The 21424-nt window shown below is 45.6% G+C and overlaps 1 protein-coding gene across 5 annotated transcripts in view; it reads left to right on the top strand.

The window, feature by feature from the left end:
• Positions 1-18929, top strand: part of AGAP1 (ArfGAP with GTPase domain, ankyrin repeat and PH domain 1) — a 304357-nt gene extending 285428 nt beyond the window's left edge. For all 5 annotated transcript variants that reach the window (XM_026047459.1, XM_026047450.1, XM_026047442.1 and 2 more), the window contains 2 exons: positions 16640-16895; positions 17331-18929. In XM_026047459.1, coding sequence (XP_025903244.1) covers positions 16640-16895; positions 17331-17534 — 460 coding nt within the window. In that variant the 3' untranslated portion in view covers positions 17535-18929. The remainder of the gene's footprint in view (positions 1-16639; positions 16896-17330) is intronic.
• The last annotated feature ends 2495 nt before the right edge of the window (positions 18930-21424 follow it).

Genomic DNA, 21424 nt, shown 5'->3' with positions numbered 1-21424 from the left:
AACCAGTGGTATTCTTCAAACAGTTTCACACATTTGGTAGTTCCTTTTAGTTCTAGGGATTTAGTCTTCTTAGTTCTTGGGACTGAAGCTCAACTGAGCCAAAGTAATCCACTAAGGCTATATATGTGTGTATATGTTTGTATATACAGGGATCTTGGTACCAGCTACCTCAATCTGTGAATACGTGCTGTTGTGCTCGTTTATCTGTTGATACAGTCAGAGCTTAAATTTTTCACAGCTTTAGACTGGATTATGCAACCTGGCCTGAAAACAGTAATTATTCTCTCTTTTGAAGTGGTTACTTCCAAGATTCCTCAAGCTTTGCAGTATAATTTGGGGGCCTTTTGCTAAAATCTTGTGCTTGGTAGTCTCATAGATGAATCTATGATTATCTCATAGATGTCTCTTAAATAAAGGAGATGGTCACAGAAGAGCTGTGAAAATATGCCGAGCCCTCAGTGATGCCCTGGCAGGAGATGCTTAAAGAGGGGAATGAAATGGTAACGATGAGGAGATGGTTCAGAAGTATCACTAGTAACCCCACATTGTTGGAGCAAGGCAAAGGGTCGAATGATCTAGAAGGCCTTTGCTTTCTAGATCGAGAGAATTTGTCAGAAGGGATCTTGGGGTGTTTCGGAAGCCATAGAAAATGTTTTGTTTTCATGTGTTTCTCGATTTCACGCTGAACTCATGAGTACTGCAGAAGACTGCAGAAATCAGCCCTCAGCTGAAATAAAGATCTAATTCCAGTGCTGCTTCCTCCTGTGTCCCCTGTTCCTCTATTGCATCCGCTAGATGTCCATTTCTGTAAGTTTTCCCTTCAGAACAAACCTATCATTTTTCACCACAGGATATTTACAGCTTCAATCAGTGCCAAATTCAATTGGCTTCTGATCTCATCGCTGGAAGTTATAGATGCAGATATTATTTGCACTGCGGTTAATTATGGAGCAATCAAACTTTGGCTTTTCCACTGTAATTTCCTCTGCCAGCTAATTTAATTAATCACCCCCAGCTCAGCTCTTCCAGCTGCGACCGGCAGGGTCATTAATTAGACATGTGGTGGTAGCTCATAGACCAGTTCCTGTTAAGGGGCTGCTGCCCACTTGATCTCTCAGGGAGTGATAGCTTTTTCTAAGCATCCAGGCAGGATTAGAGGTAGCTGACATGTTATTGTATCCCCTAGAAGCAAAAGCTATTCCCAGATGTGTGGCGAGCAAACAGCTTGATCGCCTGGATCAGCAATGTAGGGGTCTTGGCTTTAGGCAGCTCCTGGCAGCAGTCCACCACTGAGGACATGCAGTTTAGGGTTTAATTCTGTGTGTTGCACTGAATTCCTGTTTTCTTAGCTTTTTTGTTTGTTTGTTTTAATGCTATGTAACTACTGGATATGGATGCTCACCCTTGGTCTGGAGTGGAGACTGCTGGGCACACCTGAGCTTGTAGGAATCCTTCCTTTCCTGTTAAAGGACCTCCCAAAAAAGACGGAGAAAGCTGAAGGGGCTCCTTTCGGACTGCTTTTGTCAGATAGAAAATAGAAAATTTCCTGGATTTTGTATACATGTTTATTTTAAGATCGATAAAGGAGAGAGAAAATAAAGGAAAAGGAAAATAAAATTTTTCCTTTTACATGAGGAAAAAAAAAAAAGGAGAGTTTCTTTGCATCCGAATTAAGTCTCATCTGAATATTGGCAGCCAAAGCTAGCTGACGTGGGATAGGTGATGACCCAGCCTAATAGTCCTGCAGCATTCAAGCGTTTGGGTGAGAGAAGACAAATCTTCTGCTTAGTCTTTGCTCTTGCTTGGTATGTCTTAACAGTTAGCACTAACAGACTGTTGGCATCTATTGGGTCCAACTTTGCATCTGAAATTTCAAAGCATTCTCCCAAGCCTGAGTGTTCTTGGCCTGTAAATATAGTTATGAGTCCAGTTTTGGGACATTCGTTGTCCTCCTTGACATGCCAGGAAAGCCCCCAGCGGTCCCATCTCACCTCATATTATGGTGTGTGTTCCTGGAACAGCTTAGTTAGAAAAAGCTGAGACTAACCAGGTTAATTGTAACTTTCCGGCAGCTTCTTCAGCGACGCACAACAGCTGAAGAGCTCTACAGTGGTTTGGCTTTGAACCTTGTGCAAAACTGTCACTTTGCATCAGTGCATCTGTCTGCCAGAAGTAGCTTGCTGATGGATTAGTTGGAGAGTCCCCCACTTCTCCTCAGCAGAGACAGACCCCTTTCAAGGCATCTGTTTTAATAATCTTGGGTCGCAAATGTGACACAAAGTCATCTTCTGTCCAAACCATCCAGCCACCTGTCCCTAGTAATACAGAATTGAAAATGAGTTGTTGAAAATGAATGGATTGTTGTCTTCTCCACTTGATTGTAACTATGCCTGTTTTAAGATCAAAGAGTGGACTGTGTTAGATTCCTTTTCTGGAGGAGGAAGGTGTTTCTGTTGGCAGTCCTCTCTTCAAAAACCTCCAAGTTTTCATTAGTGGCTTTTGACTTCTTTGCATCTCAGAAGATGCCCTTGCTTTGGAGGGTTTTGGAAAGACCCTTTCAACACCAAGTCCCTTCCTCACGGGCTGACAGAGCTCTGGGGGTTTTGGTAGAGGGAGCAGTTCAGCACCTACCCCTGAATGAAGGAGTTGCACGTGTTTTTTGCTATCAAACCTAGAGCACCGGAGAGATTGTTGACATGTTATTGCCATTGAAGCCTGAACTTAGATGAGTAAGTGCTAAGAAAGCAACCTGTTTGTTCACGGAGGTGCTATACCTTGCATCTGAAAGCAAGTTAGCTCTTCTGCTAGCTGGCAATGCATACAGACTTCATCTCAAGTTCCTGAAATAACCTTCCATAGTCCTTAGGCAAGCTGGAAAATTAGTTTGTTTTTGCTCTGCAAAAATTAGAATTACGCTTGGTCTCGATCAGCAGATTGCAATCACCCTGTGCGACTTCACCTACTCATCTTGCTAGGTTTTGTTTTATTTGAGCAATAAATATCTTAAATCTTCCCCAAGCTATTGCATGTCTTTGGTGAAGACTCATCACAGTGCTGCCAGGCATTCATCAAAGCTTCCAATGAACCACTGCATTAAGTATTCCTCTGCTCCTTATCAATCAAAACAGTTTACTTATAACTTTACTTTTTCCCCCCTGAAGTAATCAAAATTTGATATTCCACAGATTGCAGAAAATTGTCCCTCCTCTATTCTGTACTAATCCATCACACGAAACAGGCATAATTTGGGCAGCAGAAGAGCATTAAATGTTTAAATAAGCAAGAGCCAGTCAATGAGAGAGCCCATTAACCGCTCCAGATGACAGGGCAAAAAAACGTTTGGATCGCAGGTATATCGGGAGCTGCAGTACAGGCAACTGCAGAGCAACAGGACACCTGCATTCTGCTGCAAGCAAAATATTTTCTGCACCTTTCAAATCCTCAAAAGAAATACCTCAGTCAACAGTGTTGCATGGGCTTTTCCTTCACTTGAGCTGCAATATTACACTCATTCAGCTCTTTGAGTGTTAAAATCTGGTTTACGTTTACCACTGCTTTTATTTTTTTCCAAGGAATAGTAAATGGAGACTTGCTCATTTTCTTTTGGTCTTGTTTTCTTTGCACTTCACTGACATTTTTGCTATATGAGCTGGTAATAGAAGGGCTTTCAGAAAAGGCTTGTCTATTAATGATCAAAGGGAAAAAGGAGATACTATATGGAAGACTGGAGCAAAACCGACCGGCTATCTTCAGTTCTTGAAATAACTGCTATAATAGAAAATGCAAAGGGCAGGCCTCATGTGATGAGGCTGATAATCATGAATATAGACATTATGGGGTGTCTTGGTCATTCTGGTTAAGTAGTGGTGAAATTAGCCCCCCTTAAGTGACAGTTTTAAGTCTTAGTGTGGTTTGGTATAGCATCAGCAAAGTAGTTATTCTGTGAGTTTAGATCAAGGATACGATTTGGGTGTATTTACAACCCTCAGTCCTACTGTCCTGTTTTCCTTGATTTGAGTTGCATTTTAAACTAATTGCCTATTCTAGCAGTAGTCACATTTATGGCATTTCTCTGACTTTATAGATGAAGCTTTTGCTTTCAGGGGAAGTAAATCCCACGTCCCATGAGCAGAAGCTCTATAGCACCAAGGAAGTATTCCCCTCTGCAGGGGCGCATCTTCTCTTCAAAATACAAAAATCACCTCTTCCAATTAGCACCCGAGTCCCCTTTGAAAGGGCAGCTGGCAGGCGGAGGTTATGAAGACTTGAGACCATAATGACCAGCCCAAGGAGAACCGCTCGAGCTGGCTGTAGCCGTCGCGTGGAGCCCAACACACCGGTGAGGTTGGAGGCACCTCGCTGCAAGTTGCTCGAGCAGTGTGGCCATCACTTTTCTGCCACTGTAAGTCCCCAGTTATAAATACGCCTCGGTTGCCTTAAAAGGTTCTTTAAAGCTTCCTTTTTCTCCCCCTTCCGCCGCTTAAGAGCCACAGCGGCTGACAGTCCAAATGTTGGAAATAATTGGATTCTGCATTCTAATTCATCTGTAAAGTATTCGTTGATTAAATTAGCCTAATAGATATTATTTCTTACATGACTGCATAATTTCATCCTGATTGGATCACTATGGCACTAACGAGTCCCCCCATTTACTATTGACTTGAGAATCACAGAAGGTTGGAGATAACTATCATCTTGTTTCCATTTTTTTCCTTTTTTTCCCCCTCCCCCTTTTTTCTTTTTCTTCTTCCCAGGCTAAAAGTTAAACTGATTTATACTAAAAGGGCATGCTGCAAGTGCTTGGGCACAGCGGGGCAGTGTGTTTTCTTCTTTGAGACCAGTGTTGGAATGAAAAAAAATAGCTATATATTGCTTTTTATAAGCTAGAGCCCTCTCTTATTTACTCAGTGCGTTGTTCTGAAGCAGAAAGATTAACTGACCATTTAAATTCCTTTGGGGGGAAAATTGAAATATTTTTAAATAAAATGCATTTTATTATCTCATCAAAGCAGAGCTACACATTGCGAATGAACCTCGTAAGGACTGCACACACTCGGGGAAATGAAAATACTCCTTTAGCGATAATGTTTCGAATAAAGTGGTTTTATCCCCTATTAAGAAGATTTTCTTTGAGCGGCAATTTGAGTGCAACCGAGAGAAAGGAAGGAGGAGGGGGGAGAAAAAAAAAACAAAATTAGGTCTGGTTTTGTGCCAAATGAATGGAGGAGATGTTTCTTTCCTTGAGTACAACAGTGGAAGGAAGGTGCTGCCCTGGGGTGCTGTGTGTCTGTGCCAGGGAAGTGAGCGGCGGTGCTCGTGCTCTCCCAAGTTAAACTGCTCCCCGAGCAAACTTGGCATCTGGATGTGACTTTGTTGGGAAGGGGTTAACGGTAAGATGCGCTGCTTTCTTCTTCACTCTTTCCCCCCCTCAACCCATAGCTGGCAACAGCTGGTGGGTTTTGTATAGCGCCGGTGAACTGAGCAGTCGGGGGAAAAAGGAAAAAAAAAAAAAAGGAAGTTTTTGGCAAACACCCTGCCCGGCCCGGACAGAAGAGGTGGGTAAAGTCAGGAAACGGTTTTCATGAGCCAACGGCGGGAACAATGGCAGCTCAGCAGGACTGGGAGCGGGACCCGCTGCCGCTGAATAGCTCCCCCAAGCCCGCCGCTCAAAGGGAAGAAGGCCCATTCGCTTTGGGAATCCAATAAATTGCTTCAGGAAGGGCAAGTCTGTCCAGGCTAATGGAGCGGTGATTGACAGCTGGTTCTCATTATGGTGCCCATCGGGGGACAGAGGGAATTGCGGTGTTATTTAAGAGGTTAAGTAGAAATAAGATGCAGGTGACGGCCCAGGGCCGAGAGTCCTGCACGGCTAGGCTGGGATTTTGGGGAAGAGCTCGTGCAGAATTTGAAGCGAGCAGGGGCTGGAAGGGCTTGGGTTTGTAAACTGGGGCCTACCATGGCTCCAGGTGAGCTTTAGTGGCTGCACATGCAAGGGGAGCAGGGAAAGGAGGTCCTTCCAGGTAGGAACTGTTGAAGAGATGCTTCTCCTCAGTGATGGAGACAGAAACAAGGTGTCTGGAGTAGATGAGATGAGCCCAGCCCATAGCTCACCCAGTCTGAGCGCTCTTGGACATCCCCACCCAGGAAGAGGAAGATGATGACAAAGCACAGTAGAAGTCAGCAGGAGGAGGTTGTGTAACATTGTTCTCCTCCTTAGCAGGAACGCGGGGGACTCCACAGGCTTTTTTGTGAGCCTGCATGGGAGTGCCCAGCTAGTGCTCAAAGCCCCAGCCCCTCCAGTGATGCTGTAGAGGGTTTTGTGTACTGCTGGCGCCCGTGCTGTGGCAGCTGACTAGAAAAAATCACAAAGCATTTAGCTCAATCAGAACAAATTTGATGAACCGCTGGCATAAATGAGAAGTAATTTTGAATTGAAATGCGCTAAGGCCCCCGTAGAGTTGTGCCAGGTCTGTTCTCTAAGATCTGAGGCTAGCTTTGGAAGGAAAAGAGAATACAGAAAGAAGAATGTGTTACTATTAATCCAGGTTGCCTTGTGTTCCCAACCAGGAGGCATTTTGCTGTTGCATTAGATCTCAAAGCTGGGAATAAAGTCTGTATCTAGCCTTATTTGGCAGAGCAGAAAAGGAAGCTTGCTTTGCAAAGCATCCAAAACATAACATTAATTGCCTTGAAGGTAAGCACCACGATGTAGCTTCAACCCCAAAACTACGAAGTGGATCTGTATGCCTACTGAACACGTTAAACCATGCAGACTTCTTACTCTGGTTTCCTTCTATGTTTTTCCTCCAAGAGCGCTGCCCAGATGAGCAACGCTGGGCGTCTCAGCGCTTGAGGGTGCCACGGGGAGGAAGAGCGCCCTAGCCGAGGGAGCTGCTCTGAGCTGCTCTAGTGACACAATCTTGCATGGTGCGTGGGCAAACACACGGATGGGATTTCACCAAGAGATTCACGGCTGGCTTGCGAACGGCACTGTGACTCCCGAGCACGACGCGTGCCGTAAATCCGGGGCTGGGCAGCATTAGCGTGGGGTTCAACATGACCCGTGGCCGTTTGGAGCTGGGACCCCCCGGCATACGAGGGGTGAGCAGCACCATGCACAGGGAGTCGGAAAAGATGCTTGGAGGGGAGAGGCAAAAAGAGCCGCTCGCGTCGCCTCGTGAGCGCCTTCCAGGGTGATGCTAATGAGAATTGCGCTTCGAGTGCGGGATTGATTTGTGATGAGATGGGCTCTAAGGAGTACATTTGTGGAATGATAACCTGATTGGTGGCCCTGCCTCTTGAATGGCTGACGGGGTCTAATTGGCATATAACGCACTATAAATTTATTAGCAGCCCCTGCTTTCTCATTGGCGGACCTTCTCCTGCTAACCACCAGGAAATTACCAATTTTCAGGAGTTAGTCACTCAAGTCACACCGCGTCTGGGCTTCAGAGAGACCCCCCCATCGCAGCCGTTATAAATTCTGGGCGAGAGCCCTCAATAGCCCTCTGAAAACGAGCCGCTGCCGCGTGCACCTCTGGAGCGGAGCAGAAGGCTGCTGTTTACCAGGGAAACTTCCCCCACCGCCTTCACTTGTTCCTCCTCCCTGCCACAAATCCAAGTTGCACAAAGCCCATTAGGAGCTAACTAATCAGTTTGGCAGCCCTTGGGCTGCAGCTGCCACAAGCCGGCGTAGGCGCTTCATAGAAATTACAGTTTTTGGCAGGTCGCGTTCGGGGCTTTCATGTACTTATTGATACATTGAGCCCCGGGGCACGTCGGGCAGGGGAGGACATACCCACCTTCTTCTCCAGGAGCATAATAGAAATATTCGGGAGCCAGGGTAATTATTTCAATTACTGGGCTTTTAAGATGTGCGCTTGAGTCACAAATTAGAAAATAATATTCACATGTTTCTTCTAATTGGTAGCAGATTAGGGATATAGTATCTTTTTTTTCCTTTTTAATAATTTCCAAATGTGTCCTGGCGAGGGATTGCAGGCACGTAGCTGCAAGAGAGGGTCTCCGCTTGCACCAAGAGCGCTCTGCCAAGCGATGGAGAACCTCTCCTTTTGGCACGTGACTCCCAAATTCCTCCACATCTCCCTCCAGAGGTGCTCTCAAAGTAGAGCTTCCCATTGCCTTTTGGCGGGCAACTCCTGGGCATATTTTCTTTGCTGTCAGGTTTTATGGGGGGGTTCCCAATGTTGAGCAGCAACGTCTGGCTTACAAATCATAAAGGTCTGAAGTGTTTGCAAATAATTAATAGATGCAAGGGTGCAACTGGAAATGCCTTTGGGAGTTTTGGGGTAACACTGTGTTACTTAACCACTCTAGGATTTTTGCCCAAAGGTGGTATTCTAATGTGCCAAAAAATGTATTTTCCCCCTATGCCAATGCCTTTTCTCCCAGGTCACCTTTTCTCTACCTGTTTTGGCAATCAAGTATTCGGGCTGGGTAATGCCTTAATACTCTGACTTATGAACCAGGAACGCCATTTCATTCCCTAAAAAGAAGTCATTGAAAAAAATAAAATCAGCTTTGAGGTTTCATTTAATGATAGTCTCCAAGAATCTCCTCTGAACCCAAGTTCTCTAAGATCTCTATGGGTTTTTAGTGCTGGTCATTTCTCAAGGTTTTTTTGGCTTATTGTCGTTACTCAGGTTAATTGCTAATGTCCTTTGCTTTCAAAGAGATGGGAGAAAGCCACGATCATTTGCCAATAGTGGTTTTTTTTTTAGTTCATTGGAAAAGGTTGCAAAGGAAAGACACTGGATGCCTGCATCCTGCTAAATGTGCCCCAGGAGCCCGAGGCAGAGGGAATTCCCATTCCCTGTCAAGAGCAATGTGCCTTGGGCACTCTAGCTTGCCAAAACAGGGAGCCATGCCACTAGACAAAAACAATAATTAAAAGAAGTGTAATGAAAGAGTCAGATAACACAATCCCTGTAGAGTCGATCAAATCAACGATAGTGCGGAAGGGGTCCAAACTGTTGGAGAAAGGAAGAGTGAAGGTGACTCGGTGGAGCAGGAGAAGGTGAGTTGGCAGAGCCTAGGGAAGACGTGTCAAGGAAGAGGAAGGTATGTGATGCATCCCAAATGCCCTTGATTTGGGGAGGTGGTTATGAAAGGAAGCAGAGAGGAGGGTGCTCAGAGTCGCTGGTGGAGAGGCGGGCACGGAGCAGGTCCCCATGGCAACCCCATGTGGTTGCATGTCAGGATAACATGGTTGCTCCCCATCCATCTAAGATATCAGCTCCCAAGACACCCTTCTTTTACTCGTGCCTTGTCCCCAGACAGTATTTATTTTTATTTGCTTACTGCTCCAAATGTGTTTCTCTTCATAGTCTGTACTCAAGTACAAAGTTTATTACTTGTATTTTCTCTTTTATGTCTTACTTAAATTGACAATATAAGGCTTTTTTTTTTTTAATCAAATCATCCATAGTGTATCCTCTTACTGCTTCTGCCAGAATTAAGGTTTATTGTGATTTCTTCAAGTATATTTGAAATAATACTGCATTAGGAAAGTCCTCCCTACAGAAAAAAGTGTCAACAAACTGCAAGTGAATGGACTCTTCTGACCCCGGTGATTGTGTATAGAAGTGAAAATGGGAATTTTGCAGCTGTGTGTAGGTACCAGCACAATGCAGCGTGATTCATGCACTTAAGATGTCAGGTTAAATGAGGTTACACCTGAATAATGTAATGCTCTGGGTGTGTTTCTGCAGTCAGGATGCGCTGTGGATATAGGTCCTTTTACTGCAGTTGGGCAAGAAGCAAACATGCTCGTTGTCTGCAATATTTGCACTCTGTTCTAGAGCAGCTTTGGGCTTTGTTGTTCTAGTGGGGTTTGGCTGATATTTTTAGTATTTCTCACCATTAAGGTTTACCCCCCTGCATATGAGAGCAGTCTATGTAGTCTCCGGTCTGGCGATGTTATAAGAAACTCTTGCAGTTTCTTAGCAGGAGCAGTGGACTCCCAGTACCCATAAAAGGTGTCTAGAACCATGTAGTGGTAATTCACTTATTCGCCTTTTTTATTTTTTATATATGTTAGTCGGTGATATGCTGTGGTTTACAGTGTACATAGATGTTCACGTGTTTGTAGGTCAGTGGTGGTAGTGGCCACCCATTAGTGTTGTAGTCTGGATGCTCCAAAGATCTGTTCTCATCCATCTTATCATAAACCCATGGTCCTCCACTATTAACAATGCTTAAATTTACCTCTTCTCAGCAAGCTAAGCATCAAAAAAAGCCTTAAGAGTTCCCAGTTGCTAATGTTTTTCCTTTTGAATATTGTTGGTCATGTTACCTAAAGATTTGAGGAGCTTTTGGCTTTAGTGGAGAAGTACAATTTGCAGCATTCCTCCAGCTTTTCTTCTCAACTCCCCAGGGGTTGTTCTCACTTCACGCAGCTACTGAGAACAAGAAAGGTCGGGTTTGTAGTGAGGAGACTTTACCAGCTTGTAGGGCTTATAGTTGTCACACTTAAAAGCTCTAGTCTCAATTTAATAAGCCTTTTCCTAGCATTGGCAGTATTCCCCACAGTTGTACATCACATAGCTTTTGCTTATCTTTATACAGAGTAATATCCTCAGATGTGCCATATTTTTTCAAGTGTGCCTTTAAAATTATTAGATTGAGCGTTCTGCAATGAAAACAGAAGTTTACTGCAGTTTTGTGTGATCTATCAGAGCCACAGTCGCGAGATATTTATCTAAGAAGCCTTAACTCAGTAAACCTTGATGATGTCCTGGCCAGGCTGGTAATTAATGTTGTAGTAGTAATAAATCCTGCAGGTGTCCAGCACCTGAGGGCAGACATGCCACTTACTCTGGGAGCTTCCTGAAAAGCGAGCCTGAAAGCGTGGAAATAATGACTGTTTTGGAGCCAGGGGAAGTATCAGGAGAGATTGGAAAGAGAGGGGACAGGAGCTTCACTAGACCAGCACGGTGACTCTTGATTGCTATCAAGTGCCAGTAGAAGAAACAGCTAGTTTGGTTGGTTCCACAGAGGTCTGACATCAGGAGGCCAACCTTGAATTTGGAGCATTTCTACTGCACTGACTTGTGTCTGTGTGTGTTTATGCCTCCCTGGAAGGTAAGAGCACAGAGTTGACAGCAGTTTGAATGCCAGTAGAGTTGAGAGAACTTTCCTGTGAAGATGATAGCTAAATCATCGGCAAGCTGGGGCCTGGAGACCCGTGGTGTGCAGAATTGCTCTGCACTTGTTTGCGCTGAAGTCCTAATGTAACGTATGTGCTGGCTCATCTGTGGCTTTCCTACAGGCTCCTCTTTGTCCAGTTGGGATGGTGAACTTGTTAGAAGTAATAAGCTTAATAGGTTGACTTTAATTATTAATGATCCCTCTCCGTCCTTACAGCTCATAAAACATCCTGCAGGTTGGCAAAACACTCATAATATTGATCAGGAGCCACAGAGATATTTATTTCCTCTTTGCCCCAGCGCACATAAATCCTGGTCCTTCGCCTCCTTTTTTCGGCACGCAGGATTTACAGTGGCCTGTTTCTCCAAAGCTTTCGGTAATTACGGAGCAAATACCCATCGGTCTTTGTTTGCTGTCTGGAGCTCTCTTGTTTGCCCGGGCCCTCTACATCCCTCGTGGGCCTGTGCACCTTCCCCCTTAGCAACACAGCCTAGGAGAGAAGGCATGCATGCGAGGAAGCAGTCAACTGCTAAGCACTTACTTTGCAATAGAGTGGGGTCTTCTCCTGCAGAGAGAGGAAGCCCCTCTGTTTTCTCAGCATATTGTTCCCGGCTCCTCTTCCATGCCTCTCCTCCCAGTTCCTGCTTTGCTTGAGGCAGGAAGACACTTTGGAAATTCCTTGCTGCTAGCCCTTTCTTCTCTCGCCTTCCCGTCTTCTCCCCCCTTTCCTCTTCACAGTTGCAATTAAAAATATTGCAAACCTTCCCCACCTTTTCAATCCTCCCCCCTCCTACAGATGTTTCTCTTCCCTCTCTCTTACCCATCGCACAATCATGTGGTGGCTCCTACCCAACACGATGCGGTTTATCAGACCTCACCAAGCTAATGACGCTTCTGGGACTCTACGGGAGACTCATTGAAAGCAAGGCTGGGGGTTATGGGGGTCAGATTGGCTTCATTTTCTCGAAACGGACACGTTAACTATATCAACTGTCCAACAAGAGACAGAATCTGGCAGCTCTCTCGCAGAGCCAGCCAGGTTACTACTACATTAAAGAGTAACTGGTTGGCCTTTGGTGTGCAACCATACACAGCAACACAGGCCCAGCATGTGCATGTGCCCAAGCATTGACTGAATGATGTTAATGATGAGGACATTGGGAGGCTTCATCATCTCAGGGTGATTGGTTTTTTTTCATTAGCAACAAATGAGAGAAAATTTTCTAAGAGCATTTTAGTACTGTTGGAAGCACGGAAGATGAAAAATTCACTTCCAAACACTTGCATCTAGCTTGCTTGGTACTTTTGATGGCAGGGGAAAGTGGGAAAACTGTGTTCTGCCATAGTAAATACCTGATTCCTGTTACATTACACTGAGCAGTGAGTAATTCAGGCAATGAGCACATTCACAGATCTTAGCATCCCTGTGACCACTTGGATAAGAGCAGGCTTTACGCTGGAGCTGTCAAATTGGGATGACAAGTTCCCAAGGCTTTCCACTCGCGTGCTGTCAGCTATGCAGTCCATATTTAAGTCACCTTATGAACATGTGTGTTCTTCTTTTGCATGTACCGAGTATATGTGAGGGACAAGTGGCACTGGAGTAGTAGAGAACAGTGGAATGGGTGGGAGAGCCCCACAACATAGCAGAAGGGACCTGGGTTCCTAAAGGAACATCTGTGGCAAAGAGCTCGGCGTTGTTCCTGAAAAACAGTGCTCCAAGCAAATCAGCTTTTTATGTTCTCCTGTGCTACCCAGCTAGCCCTCCCCCTTTGCAGTGCCCGGTATTTATGTTTCCAGATGATAATGATGTGATGTGGCTGGCAGAGTAATTTAAATAATTGGACATTATCGTGAGGAGCAAGCACCTAATTAGATCAAAATAAACTGAGAACTGAAATTTTCATCTGTTTCTAATAACCCCTTACCTCCGTACAGTGTTGCTGCCACGGCAGAGTGTTCATTATCCACACTACCAAGGCTTCAAGTTGACTCGTGATGGAGATTCCCGCCAGGGCAAAGAGCTGGATGGTGGGTTTGGGCCAGCACTTGGTGGCTCCTTCCCTCCCCGGAGCTGCTGAATATTTTGTGTTTCTATTCCTTTGGGTTTGCCCTCGTGTGAAACGGTGAGACTAAGTTTCTGTCAACTAGGACCAGGTTTGGAGGGATAGTTCTAGCGATAAGATACTCAAAGCCTGATCTTACTGACTCTACTTCATCGTTCTTTAAATGCCTTCAATATTTTATGATCTCTCAATTCATGTGTGCACATGCATTTAGAAGGGTGGCAGCCAGTGCGATGGCTGCAGGAAGGACGGGTCCGTTCAGTGCAGACACGGGAGAGGCAGGGCACACGTTTCCTGGCATTAAGTATCGCAGAGACCTGGTGTTGCTCTCCAGCATGTCGGCTTTGATCTGACCTCCAAGAAAGGATTCCCCTAGGTTTTAAAAGTTCACTAAGTGAGCAAAATAATCTTGTTTTGGCTTACGGTTTTCACGTTAAGAAAACTAGAGCTGAAAGCCTTCAGTATTCACAGGGTTGTTTAGAGTGGAAGTTGCCAGGATTACAGGGAAGGGAAGAAAACAAGAGAAATATTTACTAGTGGATGTGTAAGCATACGTTTCTTTTATTCTTAAGGATTGGTTCAGTGTCTTTCTGAGGATTAGTTGCTCTTTCTCTCATTTCCTTATACTCTTATGCAGCTGATTTATTTAAAGGTATGTCAGGGCTGGCTGAAATGAAGCACTGTGCCTCCTCTTCCTGCTTATTGCTGACCGCTCCAATAATTCATTTTTTAGCTCATTAGCTAACAGGGGATGTGAGCAGTGGTCCTCAGGGGGATTGGAATGAGGTTAAGTGATCTACTGCTGACAACTCTGCTCTTGGACTGGCCTTCCTTTGGGGAAATGAAACCTCAAGCAAGACAAGCTGTGGATCCCCGAAGTGAAATTGGGGCATCAGAGAAACAATTACAGTATTTATGTCCTGGTGTCAGGATTGCTAAGGTGAGTGGGTGTGTGGGAGTTGAAGCAGTCTTCCAGGAAAAGCCCAAGAATTTTCCCCGTTTGGGATGAAATGACACTGAGGTGGGGTGAGGATGCCTAGGGATGGTAGCATGATGGATACTTGTTCAGGAGTGATCCATAAGATGTGGAGAAACAGGCATCTCCTACATTTGTGATGAAGTTTTGTTCTCTATGAGGAAATGCAAGTGATTTATCTACTGGGCCGTTGGAAAAGATCTAAATTTCATTTGATGGCTGATGCCAGGGACATGCTGCCCCCAAATGTCTGAGGCTTTTAAAACAGCTTTATTTTGTCCCAATGGGTTGTCACCAGGAACCTGAGGGATACTTTCCCAGACAGTACAAGCCCAATGGTAGAATTTGGCCTTAATGAATTGAGTCTTTTGATGCCCTAAGTGGTCAGTAGTTATTGGGCATTTGCAAAAACACAGAAACTGAAGTGTGATAGAATAACCCACCTGAGAAGGTTGAACATTTAGCTGTTAGTAGCCCAGAGACCTGGTGTGTCAGTGAATGCCTCCTGAGCACCCCCGTTTCACTTGTTGCATAATGAATTTTCTACACTTAAGGAAGTCCTGGCCGAGGCAGGCAGTATGTAGGCTGCAGAAGACGGCTTCAAGGAGGGGCCATTTCCACCCTGCTCCTTTCCTCCCCTTCCTCACTCAACACATGCTCCCAGTTCTCTGATGTATTTTTTTTTTAATTATTTTCTCATCTTTTACCAGCCTTTTTGGACAGTCGGGTAATGAATCCAAACAAGACATTGGTGGGAAGGTCTCTCCTGCTTCTGCAGCCTCCCAACTTGGTGGGGGCTGCCTTCACCCACCCAGCTCCTGGCAAATGGCATATCTGTGCCCAGGAGCATGCGAAATGGCAGCCTGCAGCCCCGCACCTCTCTTTGTTTTGGGACGTGGCATGGCGTTGCTGTTCGTTGAGGGTGCATTGTGACTGGAATTGGGAGATTTGTGTGGAACAGCTTGTTTTCTGAACAGAAAGTGACTTCTCTTCAAGCCTGGTTATTGCAACAGCTGATGCTGGGACTGGAGCCAAAAGTAACCATCGCTCAAAAACTGGGCTGGGGGAGAGGGGATTCATTTGCTCTCTCAACTCCTCTAATTTTGTGTGTGTTAGCGGTGGTGCAGGCAGAAGCTACAGCTGAAGCATATTTTGCCATTAGGATGTATGAGCCTAGGAGAAGTAAATCCCCTAAGCCCTGACATGTGCCAGTGTTGTTGTGCAGTGCAGGTTGGATCACTTGATTCTTCAGGCTGGCACTTCTAACTGTGCGGTTGGATATATTGGTTATACTCTGTATACCTTTATGCATACTAAAATTATATGTGTGTATATATATTTTTATATATAAAGTGTGTGTGAGTGTATATATATATATATATGAGACATTTGCTAAGCAGATATGATTCTGTGGTATGATAGGGCTAGATTAATACTGGACCTGCAGTAGCTTCATTGATTAAGAGCAGCTAAAAAATTTAAATGCTGCCATCCAGCCTCAAAAGCACTGCTAGTATTCTTGTGGGTGTTGTCGTTGGAGGGTTTTATTTTCTTTTGGTTTTTAACCTTAAAAAATCACAAAGCACACGAATTCAAGTTTGGAAGAGTAACAAAAGTCCTTTTCTTCCACCTCTCCAGGGCGAGCACCTGAAATGACACCCCCTTTTATCAGATAACCTACCAACAAAGGTTAATTTGCAGCTCTCCAAATGGTTTTTAGGTGGTTTTTGATTTGGGTTTTTTTTTCCTCCTTTTCTTCTTTTTTTTTTTTTTTCCCCCCCCATCTTTTAGATGGCAGGAGTCACTCCACAGTTTGATTGAAACAAAGCGCTTTTTGTGCTAATTTTCTGTTTGCCCTTTTTCTTCAGGAAAAAAAGCCTGTACCTCTTTGTAGGGTAAATTGTCCCCGGGTGGAGAGAAGCTCCTGCTTGGGGAAACTTTGCATGAAAGCAGCCCCGGAGGTCACAGTAAGGGCACTCCGCATGTACCAGGAAATGATGCAAAACTAATCCAGATTTGCTGCTGGAAGGATCTGTTTACATAAGTATTTAAAAACAGATTAGGGCTAACCTGACACTAGATTACCCGGAGTAGTGTAAACACTGCTGAAAGGCGTAAACAGAGCTTCTTCCTTTTGTACTCTGGAGGAAAAAATATGTCACCGGGAGCAAGTTGCCTAGACTAGGTGATGGGCAGGATTTTCACAGGCCCAGCAGATTGCCACGTTTCTGTTGCATTGGAAATGTCACGGAACTTTTAAATAAATTAAAATAAAGGAAACATTTCTGCAAGCAGGACCGGGTCTTGCTGTGGTCTTGTGGCCCCTGTGAGATGCAAGCACCGGTGCAGGCCACCTGCGAGGTGGCAGGGCCGTAGCCTGGTCGGTTTTAATCCTCCTCTTCCTTTGGCTCTTTCCCATGTTCTCCAGGGATGAAAAGGAGCGCTGGATCCGCGCGAAGTACGAGCAGAAGCTCTTCCTTGCACCGCTGCAGTGCCTGGAGCTCTCGCTAGGCCAGCATCTCCTGAGGGCTACAGCCGAGGAAGACCTGCGGATGGTCATCCTGCTCCTGGCCCACGGCACGCGGGATGAAGTGAATGAGACGTGCGGCGATGGCGACGGGCGCACCGCCCTCCACCTGGCCTGCAGGAAGGGAAACGTGGTCTTGGTGCAGCTCTTAATTTGGGTGAGTAGCTGCTGCACGGGAACGGGGACGGGAGCAGACCAGAGGTCATCCTTGGCTTGGCTTCTGCCTGTGTGTGCTCTTCTGGCAGAGTGCCCCACACCTCCGACCCACCAGCTTGGCCAAGTGCTCCCTCTTGTCTTCACATTCCTCATTGCATACTCTGAAGGAAATGTGCCTTTTTTTTCCTTTTGTCTGCCCGTGCTTGATAGAAAGCAAAAGTGAGTACAGAATTGAGGAAGGAGAGCTCCTCAGATATAAGCATCTCTCCATAGAAAAACACATACATGAGGCCCATCCCATGTTTTCTGCTCTGCTCTCCTGCCCTCTCCGCACTTTCCTATCCCCAGTTGGACTGAAATCTCCCCAAGCCAAGTCCGTTCCCTCAGCCCCAGGGCCCTGTTGGCGCCCCAGCCCCGACACCTCTTCTCCCCGCAGTACGGCGTGGACGTGATGGCCCGCGACGCCCACGGCAACACGGCGCTGGCCTACGCCCGGCAGGCCTCCAGCCAGGAGTGCGTCGACGTCCTCCTGCAGTACGGCTGCCCCGACGAGCGCTTCGTCCTCATGGCGACGCCCAACCTGTCCCGCAAGAACAACAACCGGAACAACAGCAGCGGAAGGATGCCCACCATCATCTGAGGGACCCGTCGGCGTCTTCGCTGACCGGAATCACACCCGCGGCCTCACATTCCTCCATTCCCATCGCAGCTCTGCTCTGTGAGCCCGCAAACTTTCCTTTCCCCTTTTCCCTTAGTCCCATCCCGGTCCCACGCAGGAACGTCGCCCCCGGAGAGCGCGAGGGCATGAGGAGCAGCAGAGGGGGCTGCAGAGGAAGCTTTGTTTCAGCAGGTGCTCCTGGATGAGGACGGCAGTGCAGGAGCAAGGGCACCCAGCGGGGTTCCCCCCTGGGGCCATGGCGCGGGGAGCGCCAGCACGGCGGCCTCTCGGCACCGGCTCCACCAGTGGGGCAGGACGGGCTGCAGGGAGCGGCGAGTGGAAGCGAGAGGGAGAAAGGAGCAAAGCGAACCAGCAACTTTCCGTAAGTGACAGCCGAGCACATCAGTACGTTTCACCTCTACTGAGCGGAGTGCTTGGATTTCATTCTCTTCTCCGAAGAGCTTGACGGCATAAATCAGAAGCAAGCACAGAGTTTGTCAGGTTTGAAGCTCCTATGATGGTATGTGTCAAATCAGTTGTAGCTAATCTGTCCAGGGAGAATACTGGCTTCATTACACTTGTATAGTTGAGTTCTTCCAGCATTACCGCTGTTTAATAGAACATGATTAGTCATCACGGAGAAAAAAGCATATTAGCTGAGGAGGTAGTTACATGGCACGCTTCGGTGATTGCTTGGATGTGATTGCAATATTCTTAGAAGCATCATATTATCTCAGACATGTTCTCTCAAGCCCTTGGAGCCCTCCTTTCTAAATTCACTGTCATAATTTAGTATCTGTTTAATTTTTCAGCCCAAAGAGGGGAAATGAGTTGCTGAGTGTTATTTGACTGCAGTCTCCTTGGTGTAAAAACAAAATGGAAAAAATAAATAAGAGTAATATGGAAACACAGAAAGGAATAATGAATACTACTAAGGAAAAAACAAAAACATTTCAAGTACATTTAGGGAAATTAAGAAATGCGTTATAGAGGTTAATAATCTTTTTTTTTCAGCCAGCAGAAATATGCCCTGTCATTTTGCCAAGGTAAATGTGTTGAGTTTTTGGTCACTCCTGTGATGCATTGCCTAACTTATACAGATTTTGTATTGTGTCTTTAGATTATATGTATGTAAAATCTATTTGAATAAAAAATCATGAAGATGCATTGCTTTTCTTTTGTACAGAAAATGACATCTCTGTTAATTTATAAACTGTAACGGATGTGAACTAAATAATGTGCAACTAGTTAGGATCAGTGGATTACTGGTCACTGTATGTTGAAAATATTCCCAGCAGTGAACTCCCTATTTCCATTGCAAGCCTTTGAAAAACATATCGGAATGAGATTATGGCACGTTTGGCATTACTATATATATATATATATATATATAAATGGATGAGATGTTTTGGAAAGGAAAAAATGGCTGTTGCTCAGCCTTGTAAATATATTTTACGTCAGAAACCATGGAGCTTTCACAAACCATGGCAAAAAGCCATAGTCTAGCTGGGTGAAGATCAGATTTGATTAATTCCCGAATTGATAGCCGTCACCAAGGCGGGCAGGGCACGGCTGCTTTGACTCCGAACTTGGCTGCTTTCGGGAAGAAAAATGGCTTGTGAAAGTAGCCTGGACAGTTCATTTGAATTCCAAGTTTTAATATTTGATTTGATTATTTTGGTATCACCAGGCGGATCGTAGCTTCTGCTCTTTTCTATGAACCGGGATGCTGGCGCAGGGAAGCAGGCAGTAAGGCTTTGGCAGAAAGAAAAGTGATTTTTTTTTTTTTTTTTTTTTTTTTTCCTTCAAGTGGCATATGGCAATGTGGAGCTGGGGGAAGGGTATATCACAGGGAAAGTTGAAAACTCAACTGAATTAGATGGCAAAGGAGCAATTATGTGAAGTCAGTGAGGTGCACACAGCATAGTAATTTGCAAATCTACCTGCTCCTTCTGCATTTCACAAGCCTTCGGTGGTGCTCCTCCATGGGGCTCTGGATTTCAATTGACAGACAAGCAGGAAGAGAAGAGCAATTGCTAAATAAAATGTAGGTGGGCAAAATAGGAAGGGAGAAAAAATGTACTCTGGCTGTTGTAAGGAATTAAAAAAAAAGACAAATTTTGGTGTAAAATCGTCAAATCAGAGAAGAAAGGCAAAAAAAATCAAGGTGAAAGCAAGAGAATCTCAATCAGCTTTTCCTATCCTGTTGTGTTCTCATTTTGTATTTTATTATTGTATCAAGCATTGGCTGTTGGATGGGGATGGAGTTCTCTTTTAACCAGCCTGGGCTAGACACATCATGTGTAGTTCAAGGGAAGGCAGCAGCTGATTCTGTTTGTGCTGGGATTCCTGTCATTGATGTTTTAAATTTGGGAGGGATACCTGTTTTAATTATCATTCCATCATCGTTCACATGCAGCTCCCTGGTCTTAGGTACTTGGTCCAGCTGCAAGACACCCTGTCCAACCTGCAGCCTAAGAGGAAGCTGTAGAGCCCTGTGTGTCGTGGTGCTCACCAGCTTTTACGTGTGTAACAGGGGACCCAGCGTGAGTTCAGGAATTGAGACTCTTGTTCCCGGAGGTGCTAGCTGCCTGCTGGTCCCCTTGGGACATCAAGGGCATTTTGTCTCTGAACACTAAGCTCCTGTGCTTCAAATGCTCTGCAGAGAGATGTGCCACTGTTAAGTTCTCGATACGTGTTCCTTTTCAGAGCTGGTTTCACCTAATTTAAAATATTTTCCGGGCATAATTTAACGCTCTCGTTGGGCCAGTTTTGTCTTGCAGAGCTAAGAAGGATCCTAGAGAAACAAGGGCAACCAGCCTGTCTTGCAGATCTTGGGTACAAGAATTAAATGCTCCTTTATTAGAGTTTTCCACAGGAGAGTCTTGAAAAAGCATAGCAAGATTTTTTTTTCCAAGAAATTTCTTGGTATTATTGGAAGAATTATATATCCAGGCACACCAACTAATAACCTCGTGCGTTTACTCAAAGCAGTAGCACAGTAGTTTTTAGCCTCAACATAGTTTTTCCCTTGGACATACAGGAGTTAGCAGCGACTACGTGGAACCTTTTGCTGAATGTGTGTGGTGGCTTCCCCAAATTTTTGGGATTGGAAAGTTATTTGCTGTTCTCGGCAGGCCTTTCCTAAAGCTGGCTTCCTTGCTCCATGGACTTGTGCTCAGCAGGAAGGATGTTACAGGACAAAGGTGGTGAACAGATCTTGGGGCCTGTCCTTGCAGGGTGGATGCCATGATGGCAGTCAGAAGGATTTGGTGAGAGGTCTTTTAAAGGCCGCTTAGCAGCTCTTGAGCTGGTGGGAGAGACCACCTAGAAAGGACCTCCTGCCAGCGTGAACTCCGTCCCCTCCTTGTTGCGACCTCCTCATAGCAAATAGCCTCAGTAGGGTGAGCTGTGCTTAAAAACAAGGAAGAAAACCCCAAACATTTCCATCTAGTGTTCCCAGTCTGTGTCCTGAGCTTAAAGCCTGTCGTTCCCTTTGGTATGGTACAGCCTCCTTGGCTTTCTTGCTGCTAGATTTAGGCTTGGGCACAAGGTGAACCGTGCTGACACCCCACTGATGGCCTCACGCTGCAGTGGAGCGCCCAGGTAGAGAAACGTGTCCATGGTAGCTAGTCCAGCACAGCTTCATGGACTGAGGCCTTGGGGCTCTGCACGCTTCCTAGGGGATGCATTTGGGCACCACGAAGGTGGTTCTTGAACTCCTCCATGTGTGGGAGCAGGCGATGTGTTCTGGCTCTGTTGGGCTTTGCAGGAATTGTTCCCGTTGTTGTCCCTCGGTGAACCTGACTCCTGCTCCTTGCCTTGGCTTCACCCCTCTCATTGCTTTTCGGGACTTTGAGCGTGTTGTGAGC

The sequence above is a fragment of the Nothoprocta perdicaria genome, unplaced genomic scaffold (genome assembly GCF_003342845.1).
Source record: "Nothoprocta perdicaria isolate Ctin4 unplaced genomic scaffold, notPer1 scaffold_11, whole genome shotgun sequence".
In the NCBI taxonomy this organism is placed as follows: domain Eukaryota; kingdom Metazoa; phylum Chordata; class Aves; order Tinamiformes; family Tinamidae; genus Nothoprocta; species Nothoprocta perdicaria.
This window is presented reverse-complemented; position numbering and strand designations above follow the sequence as displayed.